This window comes from Oncorhynchus keta, chromosome 23 (assembly GCF_023373465.1).
Source record: "Oncorhynchus keta strain PuntledgeMale-10-30-2019 chromosome 23, Oket_V2, whole genome shotgun sequence".
NCBI classification, from domain to species: domain Eukaryota; kingdom Metazoa; phylum Chordata; class Actinopteri; order Salmoniformes; family Salmonidae; genus Oncorhynchus; species Oncorhynchus keta.
In genome coordinates, this window is record NC_068443.1 from 23,915,213 (window position 1) to 23,931,570 (window position 16,358).

The 16,358-nt window shown below is 42.2% G+C and overlaps 2 protein-coding genes across 9 annotated transcripts in view; both read right to left on the reverse strand.

Moving 5' to 3' along the window:
- Positions 1–2,776, reverse strand: part of LOC118402027 (tetratricopeptide repeat protein 39C-like) — a 33,964-nt gene extending 31,188 nt beyond the window's left edge. For 2 of the 4 annotated variants that reach the window (XR_008077413.1, XM_035799845.2), the window contains exon 1: positions 2,283–2,772. Coding sequence is in view for 1 of the 4 variants with exons in the window: in XM_035799845.2 (XP_035655738.1) it covers positions 2,283–2,422 (140 nt within the window). In the remaining 3 variants the exon portion in view is untranslated. Of the gene's footprint in view, positions 1–2,282 lie in introns of all 4 variants that reach the window. The other 2 variants (XR_008077415.1, XR_008077414.1) reach the window with 2 other exon arrangements.
- A 200-nt stretch (positions 2,777–2,976) lies between these two features.
- LOC118402028 (laminin subunit alpha-3-like) overlaps positions 2,977–16,358 on the reverse strand; it is a 112,146-nt gene continuing 98,764 nt past the window's right edge. For 4 of the 5 annotated variants that reach the window (XM_035799846.2, XM_052476887.1, XM_052476888.1 and 1 more), the window contains 25 exons: positions 16,169–16,310; positions 15,935–16,034; positions 15,718–15,834; positions 15,416–15,586; positions 14,958–15,109; positions 14,465–14,680; positions 13,312–13,460; positions 13,050–13,212; positions 12,804–12,931; positions 12,216–12,363; positions 11,979–12,077; positions 11,689–11,852; positions 11,365–11,482; positions 10,802–10,942; positions 10,486–10,634; positions 10,122–10,253; positions 9,592–9,715; positions 7,217–7,350; positions 6,933–7,113; positions 6,589–6,732; positions 6,008–6,173; positions 5,403–5,557; positions 5,029–5,122; positions 4,770–4,889; positions 2,977–4,533 (listed from right to left, as the gene is read on the reverse strand). In XM_035799846.2, coding sequence (XP_035655739.2) covers positions 4,388–4,533; positions 4,770–4,889; positions 5,029–5,122; positions 5,403–5,557; positions 6,008–6,173; positions 6,589–6,732; positions 6,933–7,113; positions 7,217–7,350; positions 9,592–9,715; positions 10,122–10,253; positions 10,486–10,634; positions 10,802–10,942; positions 11,365–11,482; positions 11,689–11,852; positions 11,979–12,077; positions 12,216–12,363; positions 12,804–12,931; positions 13,050–13,212; positions 13,312–13,460; positions 14,465–14,680; positions 14,958–15,109; positions 15,416–15,586; positions 15,718–15,834; positions 15,935–16,034; positions 16,169–16,310 — 3,553 coding nt within the window. In that variant the 3' untranslated portion in view covers positions 2,977–4,387. Of the gene's footprint in view, positions 4,534–4,769; positions 4,890–5,028; positions 5,123–5,402; positions 5,558–6,007; positions 6,174–6,588; positions 6,733–6,932; positions 7,114–7,216; positions 7,351–8,986; positions 9,238–9,591; positions 9,716–10,121; positions 10,254–10,485; positions 10,635–10,801; positions 10,943–11,364; positions 11,483–11,688; positions 11,853–11,978; positions 12,078–12,215; positions 12,364–12,803; positions 12,932–13,049; positions 13,213–13,311; positions 13,461–14,464; positions 14,681–14,957; positions 15,110–15,415; positions 15,587–15,717; positions 15,835–15,934; positions 16,035–16,168; positions 16,311–16,358 lie in introns of those variants that run through there. The other variant, XM_052476889.1, reaches the window with a different exon arrangement.

The window sequence follows — 16,358 nt, forward strand, 5'->3', positions numbered from 1 at the left end:
TGGTAAATGGGGACATACTTAAATGCCACCAAAAAAAAAAACTTTTTGGTCAGTGTGTGTGTGTGTGTGTAACCTTTATTTGACTAGGCAAGTCAGTTAATCAGTTAATAACGCATTCTTACTTACAATGACGGCCTCCCCCGGACGACGCTGGGCCAATTGTGTGCAGCCCTATGGGACTCCCAATCACGGCCGGATGTGATACAGCATGGATTCGAACCAGGGACTGTCGTGACGCCTCTTGCACTGAGATGCCTTAGACCACTGCGTTCATGTGTGTGTGTGTGTTAACTATTTAACTGTACTAGAATGCTTAAAAGGCCAGTAAAATTTTAAATATTGGTTATGAGTGTCGGTTTTTTAGCAAGGAAAATATTGGATAACGTCGACAAAAATGTCATATCGGTGCATCACTAATTTAAACATTCTGCTGTAGGCTACTATTTACTAGTTAACAAAAAATAATGTTTGTCTTGTAAAATATATTCAACCCACCCAGTATTGTATTCAAAACTTACCAGAGAGCATGTCGTCCTTGGCTCAGACAGTGTAGTAGTGTGGGATCAATAGCATCTCATTAGTGTGCAAGATCTTGAGAATCAGCTGTACATGTGATGGAAGAGTGCACTGTACATGCAGAGGGTTGCAATTCCATTGAATTGGGGATAGTTTAACCAAAATATGCCACCAGGTCTAAAATTGCCTTGTGTATCCCACAAAGAAAAAGGTCCACTGTTGTAAGCTAACCTTTTTAATGAATTTAAGAAAAATTCCCCAAATTCCAGGGCGTAACTTCCCATGAAAAATGTCCAGATATTTACCACTAAGTTTCTGATCCTTTGCATCATTCACGATTCATCCAGGACTATCTGTAATCATGGTAGCATCCACATTCATGTAGAAGTATATAGAAACATATTCTTTTATTTACAATAAGTTACTCCAAAACTATCTGAAACACAACCAAAACAAACAGCAAGCACATCCAGCGTCACGAGATTGATGTAATCATTGCATGCTAGGAATTTGGGAGCAAATACTAAAAACTTCTGACTACTTTAATACACATAAGTGTATTTGTCCCAATACTTTTGGTCACCTAAAATGGGTGCTCTACGTACAAAAAGTGCAGTAAGATCTGGATGAAAATACCCCAAAAATTAAAGCTTACAGTCTGCACTTGTGTATCAATGTATAATTTCAAATCCAAAATGCTGGAGTACAGAGCCAAAACAGCTAAATTGTGTAACTGTCTCAATACTTTTGTAGCTCACTGTATATGTCTAGTCCAGTTTGGCTTACTCATCACAACAAGCCTCTCAAAATAGCAGAATAGTGAATTGATACTGATATAAACTTTTGCAAATGTGCTTGGAGTCAAGAGTTTTGCATTGAGGGGAAAAGGGAAACGTTTCAGAATACAGAACGACAAACAAACACTGAATTAAATGATCTAGCATGACAAGAGTGAGGTGTATAAGAAGCTAGCTGTGGGGAGAAACAACATAAGGTATTTAACAGATTGACAGAGCAAGTGAGCAGAGAAAAAAAGGTGTCTACAAACAGACAGAGCTCTGTGGGAGAGAGAGAGAGCTTGCAGGGGTGACAGAGACTTAGAGGAAGAAGGTGCTTTGCTGCTATCTGCTGTGTAATGGAAGACTTTCACACTTCACTGAGTCATGGCTACAGTATGTCATGAGATGTGTAGGTTCCCTCAGTTGCACCCTCCTTATTTGGTCCGCTTGAGGATACACCAATAAAAGTGTGTGTGTGTGTGTTTGTGTGCGTACTTGGACTCGTGTGCAAGCACACACACAGAATACCACGTGTGTAGGCACAAATACTAGTCAAAAAGGTACAAATTTGGCCCAAATGACTAAAATGTGATTTATTTTTGTCTCATGTTTAAGCACCAATCCACACTGACAACTGATGAGGGACAGAATGAGTCCCCATTGTGATCTTGCACACTTGGATGGGCCACTTGGAACCCAATGTCAAGATGTAATTTGTTAGAGCTGTTGCTGTAGGAGGTGATTGAAACGTGAAACTCATGAGTTAACTTACATTGCAACACATTAGCCTATAATAATCCGTTTCACGTGGGCTTGCACAATCGAAAAAAATAAACAGATCACGGAACAAAATATTGTAATGACACACAGCTGTCTGTGCGGGTCGCTACAATATGATAGCTCCTCAATTTCAATATTTCCTAAATGAATTAACCAATTACAGTGATAGTCTATCATCTCATTATTTACGGAACGGGACCGTCTGACCTGTATTTTCTGAACAGATCGTCGCTCTCCTTGAATCCGTTGTTGAGCAGCATGTTTATTCCTTTAAATGCCAACTCTGCGTCGTCAATCTGCTCCGCTTTCTCCTCCACATGTTGCTGGGCTGGTTCTGGTTTCGCCATCGATCACAACCCGTCTATTTAGTGTCGACAACGGATTGACAAATTGTCAGCGCGCACCGCCTATCGAACCAAAACACCCCGGTGAAATGGAAGTGACAGCGGCTAGACTTGTGGGGGAGGTGTGCACTGCACCTCGTCTCGTTGCAACTGCTGTACAGTAGACTGCTAGCACCACCCACTTCGAACTAACAACGGCTATTTCATGTTCTTATAACTAATACTTTAATTCTAGCAAAAAAGTGTTTCCGGTACAACAATACCGTTGAGTTACATCGTTTTCTTCACCCTTTTGTATGTCCGCCTTTCTCTTGGTCGGGGTACGTGCCGAAATAGAAACGCTGGGGGATCATATTTTTCTTGTCGACAGGGACTAGCCAATGAGAGTTAAGTGTGCACATGTGAGAAGCACTAATTATCCAACATTTCCAATACTGTCTGGCTCCAGCAGGTATATATATATATATAAATATATAAAACATCAGGGAGAGGGTAATATGCTCTATATTCAATATATCAACTCATGTGCATAATGTACAGAATAATATCCAAAACACTTTAATATTGGATATGGACATGCTGTCTGCTGTATTTTATTAAAAGGTTACACATAAAATTTAAACACCCAAGTTCAAAAGAATTACAAGCATTCAGAACTGACATAAATAGGCAATGAAGACAGACAGATGGACAGACATGATTAACCCACTCACAAATGTTCAATGATATCAGTGGTCAAAAGGTAGGAATGCATACATGTACAATAAAGGGTGGCCAAGTGTAAAGTAAATGGTAGCTGGTGTAACTGTCAACAGTGAATACATTTGCACTGAATGTTTCATTATGGAAAATAGTAATCAAGTATTATACACACTTATATACATAGCTTAGTCTGAGGTATATCCACTTGTATGTGAGAAAACCGAAATAAATATTTCGTTTTTTAGTTTTGTACATTTCTCAGTGGTCCCAATTCGGTTGAATATTATTTTCGAGACTAATCTATTGAGGGAAAATGTCTTGCTTTTTTAACCTTTATTTAACTAGACAAATTCTTATTTTCAATGAGAGAGAGATTTTTACCTTGTCAGCTCAGGGATTTGATCTTGCAACCTTTTGGACACTAGTCCAACGCACTAACCACTAGGCTACTTGCCACCCCAAGAAATTTCACCAATAATTGACTATTCCCGAATCCATTTTGATTATTAAAAATGATTCTGAAAGACAACATTCACATAAAGAAATATCCCAATGCAATTATAGTAGGCCCTACATACACAAATGGATCAGTTCAGAGTTACATGTCACAAGAGATACAGAATGGTCATTTAAATCGAGTCCATTGTTGTGACTGACATTTTCTTTGTTAACTGGTCAACATGGCATGTTTTTTAAAGTGCAGGGTTGCTTAAATTTGCTGGCCATGATGCAATACTGACCAAACACACACCACATCCACTCTAAAAATCTAAGGAAAGCTTTTATATACTATGGGGAAGGAGGACAGGAAGCACAAAGGAAGAGCCTAATGGGGTGAAACAGACATGTCTAACCAAGATGGTACAACATTAGAATATTAGAATATATTCAATAACAAGATGGTGATAATGAACACATTTATCACGAAATAAATATACTATAGTGTAACACTACAGACTAGCTCATCTCTCTTTATCTTTAGTCTCCTCATACAGAGCAACATACATGAATCTCTGAGCCGCTCGTATACCTATCAACACAAATGTGAGTATACCTATCAACACACACACACACACACACACACACACACACACACACACACACACACACACACACACACACACACACACACACACACACACACACACACACACACACACACACACACACACACACACACACACACACATTCTCTGTCTTTAGATTAGATTGCACATGGCAGCCAGTAGACAGTGAACAACCTAGGATGTGGTCATGGACTAGACTCTACTCAGCAGGACACTCTCTGAGGTTGACTGGACCGAACACCCCAGAGAGCTTCTCAAAGGAAACCGGGTCCTCGTTGATCTTCATGTTCTGGATGCAGCCCTCGAAGGACTCTGTGACAGGGAGGGTCAGGTGCATGGACGTCTCTGCACAAGGAAGAGTCAGATACAGTACTGTATTCAAGAGGCAAAATAGTGATGGAGTCTAAATTCAGTCTGACTATATCTTTGATTCTATCTCTGATCTATCATTCACCATCCTATAGGATGTAAAGGTTATTATTTGTGTACAATACAATAGGGGCTTCATTACAGTGGACTCCAGGTCTGAAAGAGTTTGAATGTAGTTGTAAATCCAGTGTCCTCTCCTCCAGAGTACCTACCTGGAATGCCGCCTACATAGAGAGGGTCTTTGGTTAGAGTAGAGGACGAGGAGGACGGTCCTATTTTGTGGTCACCCTCGGTGTCCACATGCATCTCCACAACATTGTTCCTCTTGATCACTGAAGTGAGAAACACACACAAGCACACTCATTCCCCATGGGCGTCACTTATTACATATTAAATATACTTATTACTATGAATTTGTAGCTAGCTAGTTGAATAGAGGCACGTTATAAAATGTTATAACTAAAGTTGTACCTGCAACTCTGTGGAACATTCCGTCACACAAGGGCTGCTTGGGCTGGACGGACACGTTGAATTCACCTGCTCCATTGTTCACCCGTGCCACCACCTGGAGAAACACATGTGCATCACAACACTGCACAACAGACTTATGGCTGCTCAGGTACCAGTGTCTGCAAGGAAACTCAGCCTAAAATCAGCCTGAACTAGAATCACGTTTTAAATGCTTTGGAAGGCAAATGTAACCCTTGAGAGGTCTGAAAGGTCAGCTTGAAAGGTCAAATCTAGCACTTGAGGGGTCAAACTAGTCCAAGGAATCATGTGTCAAGGAAACAATTTCAAGGCTGTGACTGGCCCAGTCCAGACAGCATAGTGCAGGGCAGGCTCACCTCGCCTCTGTGCATGTAGAGGCTGAGGTGGTGTCCAGTGTTGGGCCCACGGCGAGGCCTGCTGGAGTCCCCCGCATGGAGCAGAACACCAGTCAGACTCCTGGGACGGATGTCAAACACCACCTCAAAGCTGGAGCCCACAACAAAGGAATCATCTGGAAAAGACATCATCATCAGCCTCATCGTTGTTATGATTCTCATCTTCATCATGCACCTAATCTCCCGTGGGCAGACTCAGCGTGTAGACTGAAGAATCTGACGGGACTGAATGGGATGTGTGAGATAACTAGCTGCAGTAGTTCTGGTTGTGGGGTTTTCGTCACTGGTTATTTAAACATATCAGAATTGGGTGAAGGCAAAGCTTGAACTGCTTCGCCTCAAGTGCTTGGCGCGTGTGCCCACACGGATCGGAGGGGAAGCTTTGGCTGAGATTTTACTTTTGCGAGGGTGAAGACTTCCTTTTTTGCCAGAACTCAACATTTCTAACACGTATGAACACAGAAGTTAATCACGCAGTTGACCAAATTACGCAATATTTTACTTCTGGGTTAATGGAGATTATCCTGCACCATATTACCAATCGCAATATTTTGTTTTCTACTCACTGATAATGACATATGCCCCTCTTCCTGAGAAGTAGGCCCCACTCTGTGCCTGTCCGTCAAAGCAAGGACCAGCACCATTATTGGTGGTTGGTTCTGGCATGGGAGTGCCATTCATCTTGAAGTTGCGCACACAGCCAATCACACTTTGCTTTGGGAGGCGCTTCCACTGAAAGTAAAGAGAAAATACAATACAATTTTGGGGGTGTGAGTGTATACTGTATGTGTGTTTGTGTCTGTGTGTGCCTGTGTGTGTCCATCAGTGGAGGCTGGTGGGGGGAGCTGTAGGAGGACAGGCTCATTGTAATGGCTGGAATGGAATCAATGGAATGGTATCAAACATATGGAAACCCCGTTTGACTCGGTTCCTTTTATACCATTCCAGCCATTACAATGAGCCTGTCCTCCTATAACTCCCCCCACCAGCCTCCACTGGTGTCCGTGTGTGTGTGTGTGTGTGTGTGTGTGTGTGTGTGTGTGTGTGTGTGTGTGTGTGTGTGTGTGTGTGTGTGTGTGTGTGTGTGTGTGTGTGTGTGTGTGTGTGTGTGTGTGTGTGTGTGTGTGTGTGTGTGTGTGTTGGCTACCTTCAGTTCTTTGTTCAAGGAATCAGGAGCACTTCCCATGTAAAGAGGAGAGATCAATTCCATGGGGGTGGTTAGCTGTCCACCCTGAGCCCTGATACCATCCACTACCAACCGGAACTTCTTCTTCTCTAGGCTGAATATTACCTGCAGAGGTGAGCTCACCACAGAGGACAAATAAATGTACATCCCTGTCACTGACTGATTATAGTGCCACGGAGTAATTTGGTAAGTTTTCTCTCATGAAACATTGAAAAACTACTGAATAACTACTGCAGACAACTGTGAATATATGACGTGAAACAACATTACTGAGTGCAGATTGTCTTAGATTGTAACCCACTGACCGAGTGCCACTTTCCATCGTTGTACTTCTCCCTGTTGAAGATCGTTTTGCTCTTGTCTACTGACAGTCTGATCCTGCCCTTGGACAGGTAGAGAGCCACGTGAGAGCTCCCCCCTCTGGTGGCTGCATAGAACAACAGGCCTTTGGCAGACTTGGTCCTCACGTCCAGGGAGAAATTAGGTCTGGTGGAGGAAAGAGACATGAGTCAGGAAGGAAGTAAGTAAGTAAGTAGGTAAGGAAGTAAGGAGAGAGAGAGAGAGAGAATGTGTGAGCGTGTCTACTCACCTGGGCTGGAGTTCCTGGGGAGTGAGGCTATAGCTCAGGCTACTCACAGTGCCCCCAATGTGGTAAGCATGTTCAACCAGGGCAGGGTGTGCACACATAGAGAGACTGTCATCTGACACCCCAATAACACCATCCTATACAGAACACACACAGGCACAGAGAAACGGGAACTCAGTATTAGAGACAATGGCTTAAATATGTGTATGCGATTAACCTCCAACAAAGCACTGGGTGGGACTTGCCTTAGTCAATGGAAATGTGATTCTGAAATGCAAAGACAGATTTTGGAGGATATAGAGCTTTGGTGAATATGACACTCTGCTCAATGAAATTTTTAACGTCAACCAACTAAACAAGGTCAACTAACTGAATTCCTGAGTCCTCCTTGTTGTCTACTGTAGGCCTCTGGGAGTTAGAAACTGTTAAAGATGTCTCTCATTTGGGGGTGAAAGCTACTTTGAATAGTAATCTGTTGATAGGCGTGCATATTTTCCATCACACTTTCCCCATTATCACCATCTCTTTACTGAAACCTGAATCACGATCACGATCTTCTCATTTCTACGATGTGTGAGATGTATCACAAGTCATGTTTCCTCCACAAAAATGACATGATTACTTCCCAGTCTGTCATTTTGTTGTGTTGTTTGAGTTTAGGTGTGGAGGGAAGGAATGAGGGCAGGAGACAGTATGTGTAGCTTTTGATATGGCATACATTCTTTTGGCAAGAAACCTCGTCATAATTGCCTCTGAACATGTGTGTGCCATGTCTATTTACATTTATGCTCTTAGTATACACATAATCATTATAAGATCTGCTTGCGTGTACTGTATTTGCATTAATAAAAATGCATATGAAGAAATAGCTTATAAACAACCAAATAGGACACTCACGCTTGGCACCATTTTAAATACTCCACCAAAAACTGTATGGATATTATATTATTCATGGGGGTAATTGTAATCCTAGCATACGGTTGTTTTAATCTGTTAGTCATTGCATGTTTTCATTGGGAAGAGTTGGTCTATTAATGCATTTTAATCAACAGAGCTGAGGTGTTTAGAGTGACAGTGATTGACAGGTGCTCACAAAGAAAGAGATAAGTGAGCTTAATGGTTGATTTATTGTTGGAAACTTAGAAGATCAAATCATTTGGATAGACAGAGGCCAAGGTTCTCAGGTAAAAATGCTTGAGAGAGCATACATCAGTCAGTGGTGGCTGGTGGCACTTTAAATGGAGAGGACAGGCTCATAGTAATGGCTGGAACAGAATGAATCGATTGGTCTCAAACACATCAAACACCTGGTATCCATGTGTTTGATACCATTTCAATCACTCAATTGCAAACATTATTGAGCCGTCCTCCCCACACCAGCCTCCTCTGGCATACAGTAAGAGATGCATGACAATGATGCACACACAAACTCTAACACTGCTTATGCATGACAGTGATGCACTGCTTTACTCAATACTCTGTGTAATGTTCCAGTATACATTCCAGGTATTCACAGACCATAACTAATACTGTTCATTCCTAGTGCAATGTTCCAATAATACACCCTCTGTCATTCCATAGTATAATAATATTATGATAGTATATCCTATTATGATAGTATCTCTGTATAGACCATAGATCATTCATTAGTTCATTGGTCCTAGTCATTGTTAATAGGGAGAGTAGAAAAGGAGTGAGGGCAGGGCAATGACCTAACAAATGGACTGATGATGATAGTGAATGAGTGGGTTAATAGATGCTTGTTAATCACTGGTCAGAAAATTGGTTTATTGTCATGAAACATGCTTAAGATAGAACAGTGTACAAATCAAAAGCGAAACAATGCTCATTAAATAATTGTTTTTAATAATTAGTTTGTATTTAATAATAGTAGTCATGATGATGTGGATGTCCATGCAGTACAATAGCAATTGGCTTGTGCAAACATTGTGTGAGATGCTCATATTTCTCATGTCAATATCAATTCATCCTCATTAGTTGGCAGGTCGTCCTTCTCTTCATCTCTGGAAACAAAGCAGCACAAAACACTGTGAACACCACATAAACGCAACATGCATGTGAAGCATGGGATAGATGCTGAAGTGATAACTGACACCAACGACTGGCTTGTTGCTACAGTAGGTAATCATAGTACAATGTTATTGGAAACTTGGATTGTCTCGTTCCAACATTAGGACAAAAGGGGAAAAAATACAATTGTGATTGGTTTGACGAACACAAAACATACAAAAAAACATGACGCTTTCCTGACGGTTTCACAAGTTATTTGGTAATAAAGGTAGTCATCAGTTAGGTAGGTCATTATTGTAAGTGAATCGTTGCAAATTGGGCTAGCTGAGTTCACTGTTCGTTCTCACCTTCCTGGAGGTGTTTCGGTCGAGCATCAGTTGTGGAGGTCTGTCAGCACTACACATATCTAGCAGCACATCTCCTGTAGAGCTGAACTGACTCAGGTCTTCTGCTCTGTACAGAGAGTCAGGCCTGCAACACAACACAACACAACACACACAGCAACGTTCAGGAGGCGATACAACCAGGACAGTATCTAATATCAGGACATCAGTGCACTATGAAACGTGAACTATTGAATGTTTAATGTCAACATTAAAACTACCATGAAACCTTCCTGCAAAAATAAACTTCTACGTTATGCTATGTTATGTTGTAATGAATTACTTGCATTTCATATTCAATGTGTATTTTTTGTATTCTGCAGAGTTCATTTGCACAAAAGGGTCTTAATATTACTCCCTGCTTCAATAAAGGTTGAATAGATAAAACTACGACGACAGCCATGATGATCACTACATGTATATCACAACTATTACTACTGCTGTGTTGTTACTAACGTTAGACATTGTAATAATACACAGAGATGTGAGCTTACCTTCTCAGGTAGAGGTTGGAGATGCAGCCTTTGAAGGTGTCTTTCCCCAGGAACACAGAGTCTGGGTTTGAACTGAAGGAACCTGAGGTTATCTGCCCTCCCAAATCATCCTCATCTATCCGGAGCTCAATACTGTAGGGCAACACGAGACATGCATTCACATATATGGTACTTATAGTATATGTGTCAGTGGTTACCAATCGGTATAGCGAGTGTGTACTGTACTGTCACAACAATCATATAGTAAGTCTCAATGTTCACCAGTCCATCATGGAACTGGATAAATTTAACATTTCACTTTTTTTCCCGAACATGTGGTTTTCATAGACTTCTATCAATCTATCTTGACTGTTTGATGTTCTACCTTTGAGGAGACACTCTCCTGGTGGCAGTTAGGTAATGCCATTTGCCATCCTGGTACTGCTTGCTTGATTTCAAAGATTTCCAAACTTCGTCTTTGAATGTCAGAACCACGTAGCCGTCGACCAAGGCAAGTTCGATGGCACCAATGCTCTGTCGGAGACCGGGTGGGGATAACGATTATTTCAAACAGTCAGTCCACTTACATTTGCTGTATCCTAAAGCTAAACTGTTAAAGCAACTGTTGAAGGAAGGAGGAGGGAGGGAGGGAGAGAAAGAGAGAGTCAGAGAGAGAAAAATGGGTGTTGTAGTCTACTAACCGACTCTGTGTTCTGCAGTAGAAGCCCCTCTTTCTCAGAGCTCTTGAATCCAAGTGAGACTGTGATATCATTGGCCAGGCTGAAGCCTTTAAGAGCAGCTGACAGAGAACTGCCCACGTTGAACTCTGCTTTACGAGATGCCTGGGACACAGAGACATTATCATGCTGTTACTAACAGTGGACTGGAGTCAGTTACAGCATCTTGGTAGCATCAAAATACACGGTACTGGCACACAGAAATGGCTTCCTGACAGTATCAGTTATAGTTTCCAGTAAGTAAATATTATAGTGGTATGAATAAAAATATAATTCCATGGTATTGATTTTATGTGAGAATTCAATCATTGAAAAAAGGCAGTCTATTTTCAATGACTTATCAATGAACTTAAAAGTAAAATCTATTTATTTAAAAGGTTTTAACATTTTTTAAAGGTTAAAATCAACTCAACAAATTACAGACAAATGACTTCCTGAATTAGCTACCTTCAATTCAAATTGACCCGAAAACGCTGACTTACTGTGTTGACCACGTTTGAAAACGTTAGTGAAAGGTGAAGACTTACCAGGAGGTCCTTGGGACAGCCCCGGCTGATGCCCACTTTTTCCTGGAAGTTGGGGAACTTGCTGTTGAGCTTGACGTTCTTCATGCAGCCCTTCAGTGGCTGGGAGGTGATGTTGTGTCTGTGAGCGAGAACACACGAAACACAATTTTATTTAGACTCCTCTGGTATGGTGTAGGTTTAGGGAAACAGTGTACTACCAATAACGATTTAAAACTTACTCAACATCCATGTAACATGGGCAGAGTTTGAGCATGGGAAATGGAATACCAAACATGGGCCAAACATAATAATAATGTTCCTAGTAAGTGGATGAAAAGCACTCACCTTTCTCTCAGGGCTTGTGGTAGGCCACCGATGTAGTAGTCTGCATATTCACCAGGGGTGTACTGGACATTAGCCTTGACCACCTCATTTCCTGCTACACGGATCTTCATCTCTTGGCTTCCTTTAGACTCCATGATGATCAACACTTCTGCCGAATCTGCATCCTAAAGAGAAGGAAAAATCAGGGGGAACCATTTAAGCAAAAACAATGCAAATTCTACAATTAACCAAATATCAAAAAGGATCAAACTGTCAAATTATTCCACCCATCTAGCGCCAACTGCATTTACCACTGGGAAGACTTTGGTGGTGCTTCGTGCTGGTTCTCTGAGCAGGTTACTGTGGATGACAACGTAGCCTCTCTCGAACGTCACACTGTAGTAGTTGTACTACGAAAAGAAGAAAACAAGCAACGTTAAACACAGCCAGTGGACAGACTGACAGCAGTACAGAATTTCAACAGCTATTCAAGTGTCATCAACTTTACCACACCAAATGTTTCCCAGTAGAAAGAATAAGTAGCCTACCTCATTTCCAATGTAGAGGAGAAGCCCATTCTCTGAGCGAGTGGAGATGGTCTGGGTCAGGAGGAGGGTGGACACCATGACACCTTGGGTGGACACCTTGGCATAGCCAGTCCCCTCGAAGTAGTCAAACACCACTGGCTGCATATACCTGGGCACAGGGGGATTCAATCAGAATAGGGTTAAGGTTAGAAGATGCAAACACTCATAACTACCTGGGGTATGAGGAAAACTATACGTTTTCAGATGCTACACTGGATGTGCGCGAGCAGTGTTCTCAGGCGCGAAAATAGAACTGCGGCCTAATTTTACTCTGAGCAGTGTGAGCCTCTCGCGGAGCCGTGCTGCTAAAGCCCAGGTTTCGTTGAAATGAATAGGAGCATGTCACACTGTGAAAAGGTTACACGTCCAGCGTGAATAGTCGAACCACTTCAGACGTTTAGCAGTCAAGTGACTGACAGGTTAGATTGGCTGTCTAACAAGGACTCTGAGGCATTTTGAATATGGGACCTTTGGTCTTTGTTGTCCTCTGATCCAGAAGCATTATCTCCCGTCAATAACTCATTAGACTTTCAGTAGCTCTAAACCAACCTCTTGCATGGAGTCTCCAGGTTGATCTTGACAGCCTTCTTAAAGTTGTACAGACTGATGAATCTGTCGTTGAAGGTGGACAGCTCGATGCATCCTTTATAGTTTGGGTAGTTGAGGGAGGCTGGAGGCTATAGAAACAAAGCATCTTCAGGTATAATAAGACTGAGAATGTTTCAATAGTCAGGAATAGTACTGTCACCTAGGAAGTGAAATGTTCATTTCCAGTCAATGTTTTGGGTTGCTTACAGTGAAGTTGGAGGGATAGCCCCCGACATAGAAGACCACGTCACTATGGTTCAGGTTTAGAAGGTTCCTGGTCAGCTCTCCCTGCTTACTGCTGGTCTGAGGAGGGTCCGGGTCATTAGATGTGAACAGTTTGGTGAGAATCACCTGTGCGTCTTGGTAAATTCTAAGAGATTGTAAAAAAGGTCAACGTTAGATCAGGGTCAGTCACTCAAATAACATTTCCAATTCCTAAGACTTGAGATGGACGAAGGTATGGTTTTACCTGTGCAGGTCCACCTTGTCAAAGAATGCCGGCTCAGAGGGAGACCTAGTGATGTAGTCTGTCTTGATCTCATACTCTTCTCCGCTCAGCTTGTACACACAGAACAGCACATTCTTCCTCAGGGCCATGCCAATGTAGTCTTTAGACGACTGTGGAGAAGAGAGGTGAGGACCATCAGTGGGAGCATTTCCAACCACAAGCAAACTGTCAAACGTATACGGTGCCATTATTTCAATGGAGAGGTATACAAATGATCCTATATAACAGGATCCAGTGTGGCTCAGTCAGTAGAGCATGGTACTTGCAACACCAGGGTTCCCTCGCAGGAGCAGTATGAAATAGAATGATAAGAGTGTCTGCTAAATGACTCAAATGTATCAGGAGGATGGAGACTGAAGTGCCAGAGAGAGTTTTATGACCATAAAGCAAATTGCCAAATTTATACCATCCAGTTATTTTCACTAGGAGAACAAGGAACTACAAGGGCCAGGTTGTGTCTTGTCTAGGGCAACAAAGCTGCTGGTAATTTACCAAAGTTACCGGAACCTTCAGTAATTTTGGTAATTAACAGAAAATCTATGGCAATCTATCGTAACTTTGGTAATATATACTTGAACAACTTAGAAAAAAGGTATGTGTCCACACTGTCAATGAGTTTCTATTAGATAGACTACATGGTCCAAGAGAGAAAACTATTCCAACTATTTATTTTTTCACAACTGCCACCAGTTTCAGGACCAAAAATGGACTTCAAATACATATTGACATAGTCAAATAAATCTAAGTAAAAAAAAATATATATATATATATATATAATATTTCATGCTGAAACACTCATATTAAACACCATTGTTATTCACTAAGTTGATGGTTTATATTTAAGATAATATTTTACAGTATTGCAATTCTATTTTAAAATGATTTAAAATTATTATTTTGTATATTTTCATATGATAATCCCACACAGAGGGCCAGAGATAATTACAGACATCTGTGATAATCTGAAATACCCAAAAGGGCAACTAGATGTCTTGTGATAGATTACATAAAATCCTTGAAAGATACCAACATTTTGGTAGTTTACTTGTAAACTTTGAAGGTTTTAGATAATATACCCTCCTTTTGCAACCCGAGTGCTGTCCAGTCTACTCACGTCTTTGTTGCCGAGGTAGAGTACGAACATGTCTCCCTTATCTGTGGTGGTGCTGTCCTGTCTGCGTCTGCGTGTTCCATCCCCTCTGCCGATGTCGGGGTTCACTGGTCTCTGCAAGGACAGGGACAGGGCAGTGTATGCCTTCAGGTCCTCCATGTCCCTGGGGGGACGCAGCTCCACATGGCCCTCACCACTGAACTTCATAGGGACCACAATCTGGAGAGACAGGGGGAGGAGATGAGGAGAGAGGTTGTACATGGTTAAAGGGATCAGCAGTGTAAAGTTAAATCATTATTTGACTTTTTGGGAATAACAAATGATGGTACATATTCACCAAAGGCCTCTGTCAAGACCTAGACCTGCAATCCCTTCACCTGTATACTGTATGGCCAATGGAAGGGGAATAGGTAATACACAGTGGGCATATCTGGTGGGGTATAGACCCAGGGTGTGTGTGTGTGTGTGGGTGGGTGTGTGTGTGTTCTGTTCTTACCCTGTTGGCTGCGTCTCTAGACTGCTCGATCAGCTCCTTGATCCTCTTGATGTTCTCTGAGATGTTGGTGACGGGGGACAGCTGAGAGCTGAGCTCTTCCACCTCTGAGATCTTATCCTGCAGAGACGGGATTGTGTTCAACAGATTCTTCACTGTGGATGGGGAGAGAGGGAAAGGGGAGAGGGAGATACAAAGAGAGAGAGAGAGTATAGTTAGACCTTTTAACCATTTTACACCTGTACAAAACAGGCACAGAGTGGACAAACATCGCTGTACATACAGTACTGTACATGCATGGTAATATCAGCAAATAAGACAAGTAGTATTAATTCAACCTTTATTTTCCAGGTGAGTCTCATTGGTACAGGATAGAAATCTCTTTTTACAAGGAAGCCCTGTCTACGGGTGTATATTCCCTCCATCCTATGCAGACGTATGTTAGTGGAGTGATCCCTCACCTGACTTGTTCACATCATCCATGACGCTGCTGAGGTTGGAGTCGGAGGGCATGACGTTGATCTTATCCACTTCCTCTCTGATGGCATTCAGTCTGTCCATGGTGGTGCTAGCCGTATCATTGGCTGACGCTGCCTTGCTCTTCGCCTCGTCCAACATGTCACCTATGTCATCTAACGGGAGGAGAGAAGAGAGGGAATGAGGGAAGGAGGAGAGGGGTATATTCCTCCATTGATCAGTAATTATCTATAATTTGAGCTGATCTGATCTATCAGACTTCCTCCTACTATCTGAGCCGGTTTACCTCTCACGATGTTGTTCAATTCTGCCTGAGCGTCCATAAGGTCCTTCTCCAATGCTTTCTTCTTCTTCTCTGCGTCCTTCAGGCGTTTCTCCTGGGCTGTGAGGTGATCAGAGGCCTCTGTGGAGTCAAACCAGAGTTCAGTTCAAAGTCATTTAAGACACATATATTTGGTTGGCTCCCTGCCAACTCTAAAAACTAAGAACTTATAGCAACATACCTTTGAGATCTTGTTCTGCATCCTCTGCTTCCCTCAGTAGGTCGTTCCCGCTGTCTTTCAGATTCTTAGCTCTCTTTGTCAGGTCCTCTTTCTTCACATCCTATATTGCAAAATAATAACAGAAGTTCAAGAATATTGTTAAAACAGAAGGTAAAGCAAAGCCACATAAAAGTTGAGGTGCTGAGGATTCATTATCTCTGTGATAAGGGTCTAGTGGCTGGACTGTGAACTGACCTTGAGGGCCTTGTCAGCTGCATCCTTGGCCTCCTTGGCTGCCTTCTCTGCAGCGTTGACTGCATCTGTGATGTTCTTGTAGGCCTTAATGGCGTCCATGGCATCACGCACATCAGAGCGGCCACTCGAGTCCCTCACAGCACTGTGACATAGGAAGATAGAAAGAGAGGAAAGGAGGGGAGGTAGAGAG